Genomic DNA, 13,264 nt, shown 5'->3' with positions numbered 1-13,264 from the left:
CCTTCCTGCCAGCCATGCTCTTAGGTAACATTTTCCTGCCCCTTCTCCTCTGCTGTCATTTTACTGCACGTGTTCTTACAACTCCCAAATCTGTCTTTTGAGTATTCCCTCAGCTCTATTTGCAGAGTTCTGTCTCTCCAGAAGGGTGAAGGCTCATTCTTGGTCGCATGGGTGAAATAATCATCCAAACTTCCCTGAAAACAGAAAGAAAAGAGCAAAGCTAGGTACACATGTAGCTTACTTGAAAGCATCTCCTTCACAATAACCTTGGCTGGTTTCAGAGTTCCCATTTTCTTATTTTCACAAATGAAATTGTCATAAATCAGAAAGACTGCCTTGTAAATAACTTTTCAAAAATAGCTAGTCTGTAGTATGTTGAATAAGAAAAAAAAATAGTTCAGGCTTTGGCCCCCAGCATGGCTTCACAGGGCAGTAAAGCTGGAGCCCAGCGTCACTGTCACCGTCACCATGCAGGGACACACAATGGCGAGAACGTTTAGATTTAATCAACCCATGAGCCCACTGCCGTGTTATTTCATAAGTCTTTGATTGCATCTTTACCTTGCAGTATATCTGCATGGCATGGTCGCCGCTGTGGAAAGCACAGATGGTGACTGTCAGACCCATGCATCAAACACGTAGCCCTCCTGGACACACACGTTTCTCTAGCTGGCTCTCTGAATGTGTCTATTTTCCAACTATTTTGAAAATTAGCCTTCAATATACTTTGGAAAAGTCACATTTCTGTATGCACCTTCTTCTAGTAATTATAAAGTCTCACTTAATCAGAATGATGAACAAAAGGGAGGCTTATCTCCGTGTAGAGGGGATAAAACACCCTGAATAATTGTAGAACATTTGTAAAGGCATATAAATATGTGACATCTAAATGTACAAGATTATGGTTTTTATGTAGAAGAGAAAATTTACAATTTCAAAGGTATTCCTGAGAGCAGAATTGGGACAATGATAGAAGTTGAAGGAGACAGTTTTACTTCAGTCTAAGGAGAACCCAGCAAGTATTGGGGCCCCTGCTTGGGTGGAGTCTCTTACCTCCTGGAGGTGACCTCTTGGAGGTAACTCTCTGTTGCTGGAGGCAGTCTGGTCCCTATCTTTCCAAGAGAGCAGTACAGTGGCATGGGAGCCAGCATGAGTGGAGACTGAGCCCACCATGCCTGGCTTCAAATCTTACTTTTACTATTAATACTTATTAACTTTGCAACTGTGGGCAACTTAACCCCTCTGTGCCTGCCCCACCTGCTTCCCTTGTAATGGGGCTGAGAATTTTGAGTTGATATTTGGAAAAATTAGAACAAGGAGTGGCAGGTACATAGTAAGTGCCATGTGAGCATCTAAGGTAAGTAAGGGAAATATTTTCTAAGGTGTCTGAGAGATATCAAAGAAGGTCTTTTTTGAGCACCTGCTTTGTGCTAAGCATTAAACCAGACACTGAAGACATAGCAGTAAGTGAGATGGACACAGGCCTAGCCTCCACGCAGCTCACAGTTGTGCTTCAGAAAGACAAAAAGCAGATGCCTGGCCAGTAGAGGCACTTTGGTGACAGGGGATGCCCTGGGTCTGGGGCTCAATGCGCAGTGCCTAGGATCTCCGGAGGAGGGCTTCAGAGGAAGTACCTGCATGCCCCAGGAGCAGAGGGCCTGGTGGACGAGGAAGTAGATGGTGCAGATCATGTTCCTGGAAGAGAAAGGGGCATAAACCACAAAAGCTGGGGTCCAGCGTCGCCAGTGGCTGCAGGCACTTTGAGGCTCTGCTGATTTTGTTTAGGACCGTTGTTCCTTTGAACCCCTGGCTTATTCATTCATTCCTTCATCTAACTTTACTAACATAATAGAGTCTAAAACTCCGTGCAAAAACATGTATTTTTTTTAACTTTACCCAGAAAGAACTGAATTGTTACAAATTCCGTTCCTGTGCTATTTGAGTAAAACTATTGGGGAAAATACAGTATTTATTCACATTGTGTCCTTGTAGGAAATAATGGCTATAACCACAATTCAATTTTTTCATTACTTTTTCTACATAGGCTGAAATAACCAAGAGAATTTTATAATGATTATTATTATAATGCATAATTTTGTAAAATTTTTGCTTGCAGGATCTCTTAGTGGAATTATTTTCTTTGGTGAGCGACAAGTGGTAAAAGTCATTTGGTGTAAATTAACAACTCTGTTTCTGCCTAACCCTAAAATAATGGAAAAAAAAAAAAACTTGCTCTAGAAGAGCTTGTCCAGGTTAGCTCATCGTATTTTAGTTCAGAAATAAAGAGTGAAATACCAAAAGCTGTTTCACGACCCAAAATAGTGGGCATATGCTCCGCCAATTCAGTAAAATTGTTAAAGCTCTTCTTGGTTAAATTTGCAGAGACCTGTGGCTTGCTCAGTGACACTTAGACAGGCTGTTCCTCAGTCCATTTTCACCTAGCTGTGCTTTGTGCCCAGATTTATCTGGAAAAGTCATTCCATTTGGAAAGAAAGGGTTATTTCTTTGGGAAGAGTTACTTGGAGACATGGACGTCTCTATGGAGAGGTTTATATGGAAGTGATGCTGTGTAGAAACAGAGGACGGTGTTTACGGGAGACTTCCTCCCTCCTGACAGATGCATGTGTGCTCACTTTGGTGCGAGCGCTGGAAAGAGAACAGGCCACGAGGTCACCAGGACCACCTTTCTTGGAACTTTCAGACATAGCTGGCTGCATAAGATGCTCATTTTTCTCTCAGTCTTGCATTCCACCAGCCCATCATCTGCGCCCCCAGGTGATCTTTCTGGAATCAAAATCAGATCAAGTTCTCCATTCATGAAACTCTACCTAGCTCTTTGTGTTAGGCTGTTCTTGCATTGCTACTAGGAAATACCAGAGACTGAGTAATTTATAAATAAAAGAGGTTATATTGGCTCACGGTTCTGCAGGCTGTACAGGAAGCATGGCGACGGCACCTGCGTGGCTTCTGGGGAGGCCTCAGGGAGCTTTTACTCATGGCAGAAGGTGAAGTGGTAGCAGACGTGTCACGTTACAAAAGCAGGAGCAAGAGGGAGAGAGTCGGGGTGGAGGGTGCCACACACTTTTAAATGACCAGATCTCGTGTGAACTCAGAGTGAGAGCTCACTTATCACCAAGGGGATGGCCCAAGCCACTCATGAGGGATCTTCCTCCATAATCCAGACACTTCCCACCAGGCCCCACCTCCAACACTGGGGATTACATTTCAGCATGAGATTTGGGAGTGGGCACACATCCAAACTATATCGCTCCCCATGAGCTTCCAGGAGTTGTTCAAAGTACTTTATGTTCTTGGGGGATTTCCTGGTCTGCACCCACCTCACTCTCCAGCCTCATGCCCCACACTGTCCCCGCATAATGGGGGATATGAGAGTATGGGGCACTCTATCAAACATCGTGTCATACTACAGGTTTGATACACCCTGTGGCCCAGGTCCCCATAACCAGGCACCATGTGTTCCTCTGCCTGAAAGACCTCAAGCCCCGTCTGCCTAACAGGCTTCTGTCCACCTGAGGGCCCAGCTCAAGCCTCCCCTCCCGGGGCTCCCCATCATGCCCTCTTGTCAGCCTGAACTCAGCACATCACCCTGTCCTCCTCGCACCTTGTACCTCATTGCTGCAACCAATTCTTTCCACATATGCCCTTCCTGCTGGACCATGAGTTCTTGAGGGCAAAAAATGAGTCTCGTTCATCTTTGTGTCCCAAGAACCTGGCATAATGTTGGATAAATGGATGGATGGATGGATGGATGGATGGATGGATGGATGCTCTGGATGGATGTACTGTTGGCCAAAGTCCACAGCCTAGGGCTACACAATAGAGGTTTCTGGGTGAGAGTTGGGGGAAGAGGAGAAGTGTGAGAAATCCCTCCAGGGCAGTGGACATTCACCTCCTGGGGTTGGCTGGGCTCAGCATGTCACTAGGTTCAGCCAGTGTTGATTTTTTTCAGATGACCTGGTATTTTACAGCTGAGCAGGATTCCACAGAACAGAAATATCTCCCAAACATTCTAATGTGGCTAAACTTTATGTATTAACATTTGATTACAGAAATTTTAAAGGTGGGGCTGGCTAATTCTTTATTCTTTTAAATTCAATTTTTTAAAAACCTTGACACGGCAGCTGTGAATTTTTTGTTGTTTTACCTCTAAGATCTTCCTCTTTCCTCGCTGTAGTTATAGAGCAGTGTAAGTGTGAGAATAATTAAACAGGTTACTATCAAAGCAGCTTTAGTGTAGACAAAAGATGCCAGGTAGCAAGTGACCAACCTGCCGTGTGATTTGATGGGAGTCATTTAGGGTCAATCAACAGAATGTTTATGGGCCTCTTAAAGGCAAAGCCTTGTTCATCTTGAGGACTGAATAAGAGACAGACTCTTCCCTAAATGACTTATTTGCTTAACATGTATTTATTAAGCCCCTACTGTGTGCAAGGCACTGGCAAGGCTTACAGTAATGGGAATACAGACAAACTTGCACATACTAAGTACTGACTGTGATAGGAAACATGATGAACCGCAATTATATTTGAGGGTCAGCATGGGCCTGTCTGTGGAAGTGCTGTTTAATCTGAACTTCTAGGAGTCAGCCAAGCAAAGAGAAACGGGGTGGGCATTCCAAGAGGAAAGAACAGCAGAGGCTACCAGCAAGATGCATTCAGGGGACCAAGAGGAGGCTTGCTGTGGTCAGGACACAGAAACAAGGTGGACTGGGCATGAAATGAGATCAGAGAGGTGGGGAGACAGACGAGTGAATCAGAGAGGAAGAAAATGATATTCCAATCCTAGGCCCTGTGTGCTTTACACATGTATCTCACTTAGTCTTTACAACCATCCCTTACTGCTGCTGTCATGTAAAAGGTACCATTGGGGCCGGGCGCGGTGGCTCACGCTTGTAATCCCAGCACTTTGGGAGGCCGAGGCGGGCGGATCACGAGGTCAGGAGATCGAGACTACAGTGAAACCTCGTCTCTACTAAGAATACAAAAAAATTAGCCGGGCGTAGTGGTGGGCGCCTGTAGTCCCAGCTACTCGGAGAGGCTGAGGCAGGAGAATGGCGTGAACCCGGGAGGCGGAGCTTGCAGTGAGCCGAGATCGCGCCACTGTACTCCAGCCTGGGCGACAGAGCGAGACTCCGTCTCAAAAAAAAAAAAAAAAAAAAAAAAAAAGGTACCATTGGTGAGTACTGGGACTGACGAGTAGCCCGTCTCACACACACACACACACACACACACACACACACACACACACCCCACATGAACTCTACTAAAGTTTGGAAGGAATTCCTTCAGAGCTTAGACTTTGTAATAGCTCTCTGGCTGAGCTGATGTCTATATTTGCTATCTAAGTCTAGATGATGTTTTATAGAGGAAACATGGGACTCAATTACTATCCACGTACATAAGCAAAATTAATATTGATGGAATGTAGAGAGTAGAATACATTCATTCTCTTCATCCCAGCCCTTTTTCATATATATGATACAGATGATTCTGGGTTTGTGACTAAATTCCATTTGTTTGGCAGTGAAATTGTCCACTTTTAGTGAAGTGCAAGAAATTCTTTTCTACAAGTGTTTTCAGTGTATCCTGAAGTCACCATGTGAATTAATAACATGCCAAACGTTTCTCTTTGTACTATTGCTTTGTTTGGGTTTATTTTGTAAGGAGACATAGATTTCTTTGAGTTAAAGGCCCTCGGAAATCTATATATAGCTAGGCACTTAAACAAGAGCAGAGTTATAAAGTAGTTGCCATTTTAGAAGATTTATTTTGTGTGGCAAGTATGGAAAATCGATAGTCCAGCAATACATGTAACCTTCCTGTAGAACAAAATCACCTTTTTATAACCCTACTTTGGTCATCTTACTTCCCTGCCCAAAGGCCTTCCCTGGTTCCCCACAGCCAACGGGAAACCAGTCAAGCCCTTCCGAGTGAGTGGCATTCAGAGGCCTCGTTTTGAGCCTGCGTATCTTGAGGATGGACTCCCAGGGATCCCGGAGAGACCGCAAGCTCATCTCACTGCCACCTGTCACCTGGTTGTATCTTTGCCCCCAACCAGAGTATAAGGCCCACTCTACTTGCCTTGTGCCCTCACCCTGTCACCCCACCTCCAGTGGTGCCTGCCCAACACTGCACTTGGCCTGCAAAGGAGACCTTCCAAGTGGATTCGTTCCCTCAGTTGCTCAGGACCTACCAGAAATGGTGAAAAAAGACAGGGTGCAGCCTCCAGGAGCAAACAGTCTTACTGTTTGACATGTGAAGAGATTGTGGCCAGTAACATTAGCCTCACCTGAGGGCACATAATAACTGTGGAATCTCAGCTTTCCCTCCCTGCCCCAATTCTGCATAAACAAGATTCCCAAGTGATCTGCGTTGCATGGTAGGGCTTGAGAACCTCTTTAAGGCCCACAGAGGGTCAAGTTGGGTGGGTGGGTTGGTTGATTGATCAGTTTTTGTTTGCATGTTTGCTCTACAATGGTTTTCCATCTATGGATTTAAACTGTCCTTCATTTAGCACACTGCTTTTAAGGGCCTGTTAATGTTATGCCATTAGGTTCTGGAGAGCACAACTAAATTGTAAATAAGCAAATACAGATTTATCTATATAGTTTTAAAAAATAAAACTTTCCACATGCTGCTCATGCTGCATTCTGCCAATATTTTTTTATTTATGCCTTTTTTCAGGATATTGTGTTAGTTCAGAGGTAGTAAATTAGCATTTTGTAGGCCATGTTTGGTCACATACGTGATTGTTTGGACAACACAGTTTTGATAAATTTTTAATTCATTGCAAGCATTTAAAAATCAAGAGGTTTTCACATAGAAAGCAGATTTCTAGCTTCTCTTGAAAACCAGGCAGCCCTGGGCCCACATTCCTGATGGCACAGTGGGCTGGAGCTGGGAGATCTCCTAGAAGTGGGGCGTGTAGCCTTCAGTTCCCCACAGGCCTCCACCTCCCTGTCTCCATACTGGCCTCATAGAACCTAGGCGAGTAGTGGAAGTCCTCAAAGGTGCACCACTGGGTGACTTGGTGGAGTTTGTCTCTTTCTAGTTACCTTCAGGGACTTAGTGAAGAAGCGCTCCTCACAGAAGGAGAGAAGAGAATGAACTGGTGGTAAGGACAAGTTGTAGGACTCTAAGCTATGGTGTCTCAACCCTGGTGACAGAGACCTTGTAAAACTACCAGTTCCCACTTTCCGTCCACACCCCTAGAAACTCTTTTAGTTGGTATTGGCATCGCCAGATGCCCACATCTCCTCAGATGATTCTAATCTGACTTGACAACCCCTGATCTAGCCCACCTATATTACTTACAAAGAAAAGTGAAATGTGTCAAAAAAGTGATTTTTTTAAAGGCATATGCATACATACATACATACATACATACATACATACATTGACTCATTACTCTGGACATTGATGATTGAAGATGTATGATAATTTTGTCTAGTGGCCTAACATTTACCTTATCTACAGAAAAAAGGGTTAACTAAACAAATGAGTATTATATGCAAGATTGCTCCAACATGCTTTATAGAAAGTAGACTTTTTTAGTGATTTAAATTCAAGCATAGACTTAAGCTAAATATAATTTACATTTTCTATTTAAAAAAACAAAGATTTGGAAGAGATGAGCAAGAACTGAATATATCATACAGGGCCCCTCCAACAATCGTAGAATTGTTTTTATCTCATTATTTGTTATCCCATAGCCTAAAATTTTATTTGTATTTTAATTAGCTTAGAATAATTGTTTTAACTGTTGGAATTTAGCTGTGTATGACATAGAAGTATTCATCTAAGAATGACTTTAGAGGGTAACTTTCTGTGATGCTGCAGCTTAACTGGAAAACCACCTCCCTCCCAAGTCCACTGATTTGCTGATGGACTACGTTGTCTTGGCAAGTGAAATCTCTGCCATCTCTGGCAGCTCTTTCTGATTAGGGATCTGACAAGCACCTAAGTAATTCATGCAATGACTTTATGCAAGAAATTTCATTATTTCTAATAACTTACAGTGTTTTAATATTTTAATGTAATTATGCTTAATTATATATTGTAATATGCATTAGCTGAGCTTCGTCTCTGGAGCTAAGTAAAATACAGCTAATGGAAAATTTTCTTTTAAACAAGGAATTAAGTCCTGAAGTGAAACTACATGCAAAGACAGCAAGCAATCTCTTGCCAGAGAAAATATTGGCGTAATAGATTTGAATGTTCTAGTTTATCAGTTCACTTTGCTAAATCCCCAAATCATACACTGGTTTATTTTTTTTTTCAGAAGTTGTATTGCTCACCTTTCCACTAACCTATTTTTAGTAAATTCTGTTTTGTTTTATGAACTTTTACTAAAAGGCAATCCGAGCGAGGGAGACGTTTAGAAAGATACATCAAAGAATGTGATTTATGATAATGGCTGCTAAAGGTGGAGAGGGGAGGAGCTGGAACCAGTGCCAAGGTGAGGTTTGGGGATTTATTTATCTGTGTTGCTCGTTGTAGGAGGATGCTAAAGACAGATACAAGTAGCAAGAACTGAAATATAGCTGGCTCCTGTTGAGTGCATCCACACGCGGCCACGGGTCTGTGGGGGTTTGCGAGCACATTCCCACACTGCTGGGCTTCGCCCCATGGTTGGGGCTGGAGTGAGGGAGGGGACAGTGGGGAAGTGTTAGATTAATGTGAATTTGTGAAGCATTATGTGGCTTTTGAGAAATAAACCCATTTTAGAAGATCCTCCATTCTCTCTTCTTCCTTCATTCCTCTTCTAACTTCATAGCACATTTTCCCTTCCCTAGGGAAGTGAAAAAAAGACAAAAGAAGGGAACAAAATGGGGGCATCAGACCCCTCTCCATCCTGAGCCTCCTACAAGCCCTGATGAGGCAGCTGCTCCTTGAGGTCGCTGTAGGCTTGGTCGCCCAAGGCTGGGGCAAACCTTCAGGGTCAGTGAAGCAGCAAGATGCAAAGGCACCACAGACAGCTCAGCCATCCCACTGATGGTGGGAGAGACCTGCTTGCTTTTTCATTTGGGAGTTACCTGCTCCCTGGCCTGGAGGAGAAGGGAGAAAACAGAAAAAGGAGTAATTCCTCACATTTGCATAGCACAATCTCATACAAGGGATTTAATTTCCTTAGCAATCCTATGTTAGTAACAGCGAAGCCTCTGAAAAAATGAGGCTCTGGGAAGTCAGACGTCTGGATGAAGTTTCACAGCAAAGGCACAGTGTAGTTGGACTCGGGCCCATGCCCACTGCCCAAGCCCCTGTACATTCCTCTAGGCCACTGCATGGAAGACACAGGCTCACTGGCATCGGTTCCAACCAGACAGACACACTCAGGCAGTTCCCCAATATAGGGAAGGCTCGCTCTGGCACAGAACTATTGGTTTTGTTTTTAGCAGAATTTAACAGTGCCTATTTTGAAATCTTTGCTTAAGGGTACATTTTAAAGTTTAAGAAGGAAAAATTAACAGCCATCAGGCAATGAAGGGAGATGAAATCTCCAAGCTAGAAGCTCCCAAGGAATGTTTATTAAAGATGACCTCATCATATGACATTACATGAAAACACTGAAGTATATACTTCATAGAGACGAAAAAACAGAATATTAAGTTAACGGAAAGAGCAGTGAAATGGAAGTCAGGATCCAGGTTTGATTCCCACCTCATATCATTTGCTAGCTCTATGGCTTCTGAGGCAATCTGCATATCAGTTTCCTCATTTGAAAATGGGAACATGGTATAATATCTCACAAGACTACTGGGGGCCCAAATACCATCGTATATGAAATGACTTTTAAACCTCTAGGTGAAAGGTATTCTCATTCATACGTGCTCACTGGTTAGGAGTCTGAGGGGAACAAGTCAAAGGCATGCATCTCTTTCGGCCTCTCAGCACCTTCTTATTTCATTCTCAGGTAAATCAGCTGCTCCACCAATACAATTTTTGTGGATTGGTTGCTCTCTCTGGCCAGGTCACTTTTTATTTCCAGACCTCAGCTAAGACTGCATTCTTGCTCAGCACCCCTGGTTGCTGGTCCTAGACACACCTGCCCAGAGTCACACCTGCAGTTGCCCTCTGACCCTCTACAGCAGCCCTCTCCAAGATCCCAGCCACAAAATATGTCCTTTGAATTAGCTTCTCTCCTGGTCCATTTGTAGCATCATCCCCATCCCTCACTTCTACTGTGTGTGATCTCTGTTTTTTGTCCTCAACTTGAGCTGTCTTTCCCTAGTCTGATGCTCTTAAACCACCCCATAGACATCACACCTTAAGACTTTGCCCTTACTCCCAGGTAGGTAGGTAAATAATTCCCTCAGCATGTCATCTCCCTAAGCCCTCATCTCCAGACCATTTTTTGCCTATTTGTTAAGAACCTTCCTTTATAACTTAAACATCCTTCAGGAATATAACATAGGGTCCAGAGCACAGACCTGGGAGCCAGGCAGCCTCATTAGGAGTCCTGACTGTGCTACCTTCGGGCAAATTTCTTACGCAAATTCCATTCCCTTTTTGTGCCTCCTTTTCCTCACTAAAAATCTTTACAACAGTGCCTGGAATGTAGTAAGCACTGCCTGAGTGCTGGGCCATGTAGGACGTGTTCAGGCTTGGGCACACAAAGGGAAGGAGGACTGGATTTTAGTTACTGGGAACAGAACAAGCAGAGATTTTTGCCCCAATATTTAATAATCTATTCTTTATCTGCAACATTATGTTACCTCCAGGGCTATTCAGGTCAGCCTTAACAAAAATCTGCCTTCTGGTTCCCCACTGATTCCCTAGTATCATCTCTCCCATTCTTGCCTCTGGTTCAATCCATTATGCACTTCTTTCCCAGCTTGTGTTTCTCCTTTGTATCTTCACTCGTTTGCTAGCACTCTCATTTGAACCTTGAGTAGGTAAGAGCTTTTTACTTACATTTCAGAGCAGTTTATAAATAGGCTGCTTAGTTTCAGCTAGCAGGTACAAGCTTTCATTAAATTCTTCCTCCTTCCCATAGTGCTGTTGTCTGGAGCTCCCAAGGGAAAAAAAAATGGAAAAGTTGAGAATTATGTTTTCCTAGTCATTAAGACAGCATAGTTTGAGGCCCAAGCAGCAGTTTTTATTTTTCTTACCAAGAATTGACCAATGATTTTGACCAATAATCTATACCTATAAAAATTTTCCCTTCTGAAAAAAATACTCCTCTTTGGGAGGCAGAGGCGGGTGGATCACGAGGTCAGGAGATCGAGACCACGGTGAAACCCCGTCTCTACTAAAAATACAAAAAATTAGCCGGGCGTGGTGGCGGGTGCCTGTAGTCCCAGCTACTCCAGAGGCTGAGGCAGGAGAATGGCATGAACCCGGGAGGCGGAGCTTGCAGTGAGCCGAGATCGCGCCACTGCACTCCTGCCTGGGCGACAGAGCGAGACTCCGTCTCAAAAAAAAAAAATACTCCTAAAGACACGTAGATCATTAAGAAAGCCAAAGTCCAAAAATAATTCAGAAACAACATTCAGATTCACTCTGGATGCAAATTACTCTAGCATATCAATTAATTTTCTCACCAAGAAAGAAATGAGAACATGAGCAGCAAAGCTACCTTTGATAGAAATAATGTATCAAGGTGGGGGAAGGGGAACTCCCTTTTCTGTTCAAAACCTGAAATGGAATTACCTCTGGAATATTTAAAAAAGCTTCCCCTCCCAAATATTCAGTTATCTGAAGAATTTCCTGCATTGTGACAGCAACATAATTAAGTATGTTTAACATTTTATTTGGATTTATATTCATCTGTCATCATTTTCAGTTTTGAATAGCATAATGGAAGCCACTAAAAAGAGGAAGCCATTAAAGAGAAATCATTTTTCTGTGGTATATGAAAGTTGTCACCATAGTTTTAAGATGGGAAATATTCTACAATAAAGTATGGCTCAATAATGGGATTTAGCAATACTACCATACTTCAGAAATGTGGCCACAATCATTATCCTTGCATTCCTCCAAAGAATTACACCAGTATGTCTTAATAAATTTACATGGCCTTTAAATAAATTTCAGATGGGCGGGGTGTGGTGGCTCATGCCTATAATCCCAGCACTTTGGGAGGCTGAGGCAGGCAGATCACCTGAGGTCAGGACTTCAAGACCAGCCTGGCTGACATGGTGAAAACCCGTCTCTACTAAAAATTCAAAAATTAGTCAGGCATGGTGGTGCGCACCTGTAGTCCCAGCTACTTGGGAGGTTGAGGCAGGAGAATCACTTGAACCTGGGAGACAGAGGATGCAGTGAGCCTAGATTACGTCGTTGCACTCCAGCCTGGGTGACAGAGCAAGACTCCATCTCAAAAAAAAAAAAAAAATTTCAGATGATCTTGCCATTCCCAGGTTAGAATAAAATATGACACAATGAAGCCTCACTGTGTAATTGAGGAGTGTTTAGTATGAGGAAATCAGCCTACAGAAAGACTGAAAAATCAGGGGCAGTAAGTTCCCTGAAGAGTCCTGGGCTATTTGGGAAGTGGGAGGGGTCACCTGGCCTCGGAAACTTGCTGTGTCTTGTTTGTCACAGGCACATTTTCCATCACTGCCATTGTTCCATTCCAACACTGCTCAATCCTGTGCTCAGTGTTTTCCCTTTCAAATGGTTTATTAGAGGCTCTGCAGAATGTTCCTAAATATTACCCATGATAACCAACAGGATCTTGAGAGTGTGGTGACAGCCTACTCGAGTCAGTCTTCTTCAAACGCTAGCTTCAGGAAAATTGTTCTATTTCCTAACACTGTTTTTTTTTAATCCCCACCCACACAAACACACACATGTTAGCAGCTTGCCTTTTACAGTTGATAATTAAGAAAAGGGTTGTGTTGGGGTTTCAAGTGTTGGTGTTACCACTGACTTCTCTAATTCATTAGCAGTGATTCGGTTATCTACGACTGGGTAGTCTTTAAGCATTTGCTCCTTAAAATATAACTGTATTCTAGTGACACCACTTCCACAATGGCTATTCCTCAAGTAGAAAGTAGTCGTGTAGAGAAAATTACTGATTCCAAATGCAGTTATTTCCCACAGCAGTGTAAAACAGGTTTGAATACAAGTGTCATTTACTTGAAGAAGAGGCTTACCATATCGTTACAAGTAAGGAGTTTCCTTCACGCTGGAAACGAAGGTCTTAATTTACAAGACGTGTTTCCTTGTGACGTGAGCAACTTGAGCCTCCCTTAACAAAATCGCATCAGTTTTCATGTTACTGTCCGTGGTAGGAGTAA

General features: G+C 43.2%; 1 protein-coding gene across 17 annotated transcripts in view; it reads left to right on the top strand.

Annotated features, from left to right (window-relative positions):
• L3MBTL4 (L3MBTL histone methyl-lysine binding protein 4) overlaps positions 1-13,264 on the top strand; it is a 474,605-nt gene that overhangs the window by 434,192 nt on the left and 27,149 nt on the right. Inside the window, exon 18 of one of the 17 annotated variants that reach the window (XM_055237893.2) lies at positions 8,376-8,439. The exons of the other annotated variants lie outside the window; for them this stretch is intronic. Coding sequence (XP_055093868.2) covers positions 8,376-8,401 — 26 coding nt within the window. The 3' untranslated portion in view covers positions 8,402-8,439. Of the gene's footprint in view, positions 1-8,375; positions 8,440-13,264 lie in introns of those variants that run through there. 17 annotated transcript variants of the gene reach the window in all.

This window comes from Symphalangus syndactylus, chromosome 1, assembly GCF_028878055.3.
Source record: "Symphalangus syndactylus isolate Jambi chromosome 1, NHGRI_mSymSyn1-v2.1_pri, whole genome shotgun sequence".
NCBI lineage: Eukaryota > Metazoa > Chordata > Mammalia > Primates > Hylobatidae > Symphalangus > Symphalangus syndactylus.
Note: the sequence above shows the minus strand (reverse complement) of the source record. Positions and strands in the feature narration are given on the sequence as shown.